Raw genomic sequence first — 1,639 nt, forward strand, 5'->3', positions numbered from 1 at the left:
TCTTCCCCTGATCCCCAGGTTGCCTCCCGCCTCTGAGGGCTCCCGGACTGTGAGAGGGGACAGGCTGGGCTGAGGGAATCCCCCCCCCCCCCCGTACATGAATTTTCATGCACCAGGCCTCTAGTTATTAATAATTATGTACAACAGGATATTGAAAAAATTAAGTTATGCAATTTTTATTAAAATATTTCTTACATACCATTATATTGGCCAGGCTACAAAAATATTTGTTGTGGACCATATGTAGCTCATGGGCCGCTAATTTGATATGCTCACCCTAGGTCACCCCGCTAATAGCAGAGCCAAGATTCTAGGCCCCAGTTCCTTTCCATAATAGAGCCATTGCTACTCAGATTTGAAAATTGCACCAGCAATCAAGATTCTATTCATACATCTAAGCCACTGTTTTTATAGGAGTTTGAGAAAAAAGTTCCTTAATAACTTCAACATCCTATATAATAAAATCCCAGTGACCAAAATGGTGGAACGACCAGAGACCAGGGAAATCAGGCAGGCAGGCAAGTGGTTAGGGGTGAGCAGGCAAGCAGATGAGAGGTTAGGGGCGATCAGGTAGGCAGGCGAGCAGTTAGGGGCAATCAGGCAGGCAGGTGAGTGTTTAGGGGCGATCATGCAGGCAGGCGAGCAGGAGCCAGCAGTCTCAGATTGCAAGAGGGTGCAGGTTGGGCTGAAGAACCTCCCTTCCCCCCCACGCAAGAATTTTGTGCAGCAGGCCTCTAGTGTTTGATAAATAGAAATTTTTAAATGTACAGGTTTGGAGAGCAGTGCTGAAGAGTGGAGTCTATGCATGCAGCCTGTCTGAGTGTGTGACTCATCTCATCTACTTTGCAGCTAGGGAATCTGATAAAGTTAGTTAACTCTCTGTTCTTCATTTACTTCCTCCATGAATAGGAATAATAGCACCAACTTGTTGTAAATCAAGTGGTGCTTAAAACAACAGTGTCTGACACTTAGAATGTATTCAATAAATAAGAGCCATTATTAGACATCATTATTATTATTACAATTTATGTGTTCTTTTGCTTTTGTAGATAGAAATTTATGCTCCTTCTGGTGTACCAGTGGGTTATGTTATTCAAAATTGGCACCCATGCCTGCCAAAGTTAACCATTCAAAATGAGAGGAGAGAGGATGTACTCAAAATTATTGGTCCATGTCTTGTGTGCGGCTGTTGTGCAGATGTTGATTTTGAGGTAAGAGATGTAATCATGTTAATAGGTTTTTCTTTCCTAATATAATAATAATATAAGTTGTGAGGATGTTACAAATATATTAAATAAATATGTGAATCCTAATATCTCAAGAGGGAGACACTGCTCGTATATTTAACTTTGGTCAGAAAGGAAGTCATTAATCTCATTGAGCTTCAGTGTTGATTATGCTAAATGAAAAAAAAAAGCAGAGCCTTGCCTCACCCTTTTTACTGAGTGTTTGGTGTTTGTATTTGTTTGGTTTATCTATTGGCTCTGTGGTGTTTTCTCCATAAATATATATTCTCCTTTTTCTTTTCTCTCCTATCTTTTTTTCTCTCTCTTAGATATCATTTGTGCTCTCTTTTCTCTCCCCTAATTATCTTTTCTTAGGTGGTTGCTTATATTGGGGTTATAGGTGTCATGAGTAC

The 1,639-nt window shown here is 40.4% G+C and overlaps 1 protein-coding gene across 3 annotated transcripts in view; it reads left to right on the top strand.

Moving 5' to 3' along the window:
• The window catches only part of LOC102755613 (phospholipid scramblase 1), a 27,163-nt gene that overhangs the window by 14,250 nt on the left and 11,274 nt on the right, over positions 1-1,639 (top strand). For all 3 annotated transcript variants that reach the window (XM_006756145.2, XM_006756144.2, XM_015559045.1), the window contains one exon: positions 1,050-1,211. In XM_006756145.2, the coding sequence (XP_006756208.1) occupies positions 1,050-1,211 (162 nt within the window). The remainder of the gene's footprint in view (positions 1-1,049; positions 1,212-1,639) is intronic.

The sequence above is a fragment of the Myotis davidii genome, unplaced genomic scaffold (assembly GCF_000327345.1).
Source record: "Myotis davidii unplaced genomic scaffold, ASM32734v1 scaffold2694, whole genome shotgun sequence".
Taxonomy (NCBI): domain Eukaryota; kingdom Metazoa; phylum Chordata; class Mammalia; order Chiroptera; family Vespertilionidae; genus Myotis; species Myotis davidii.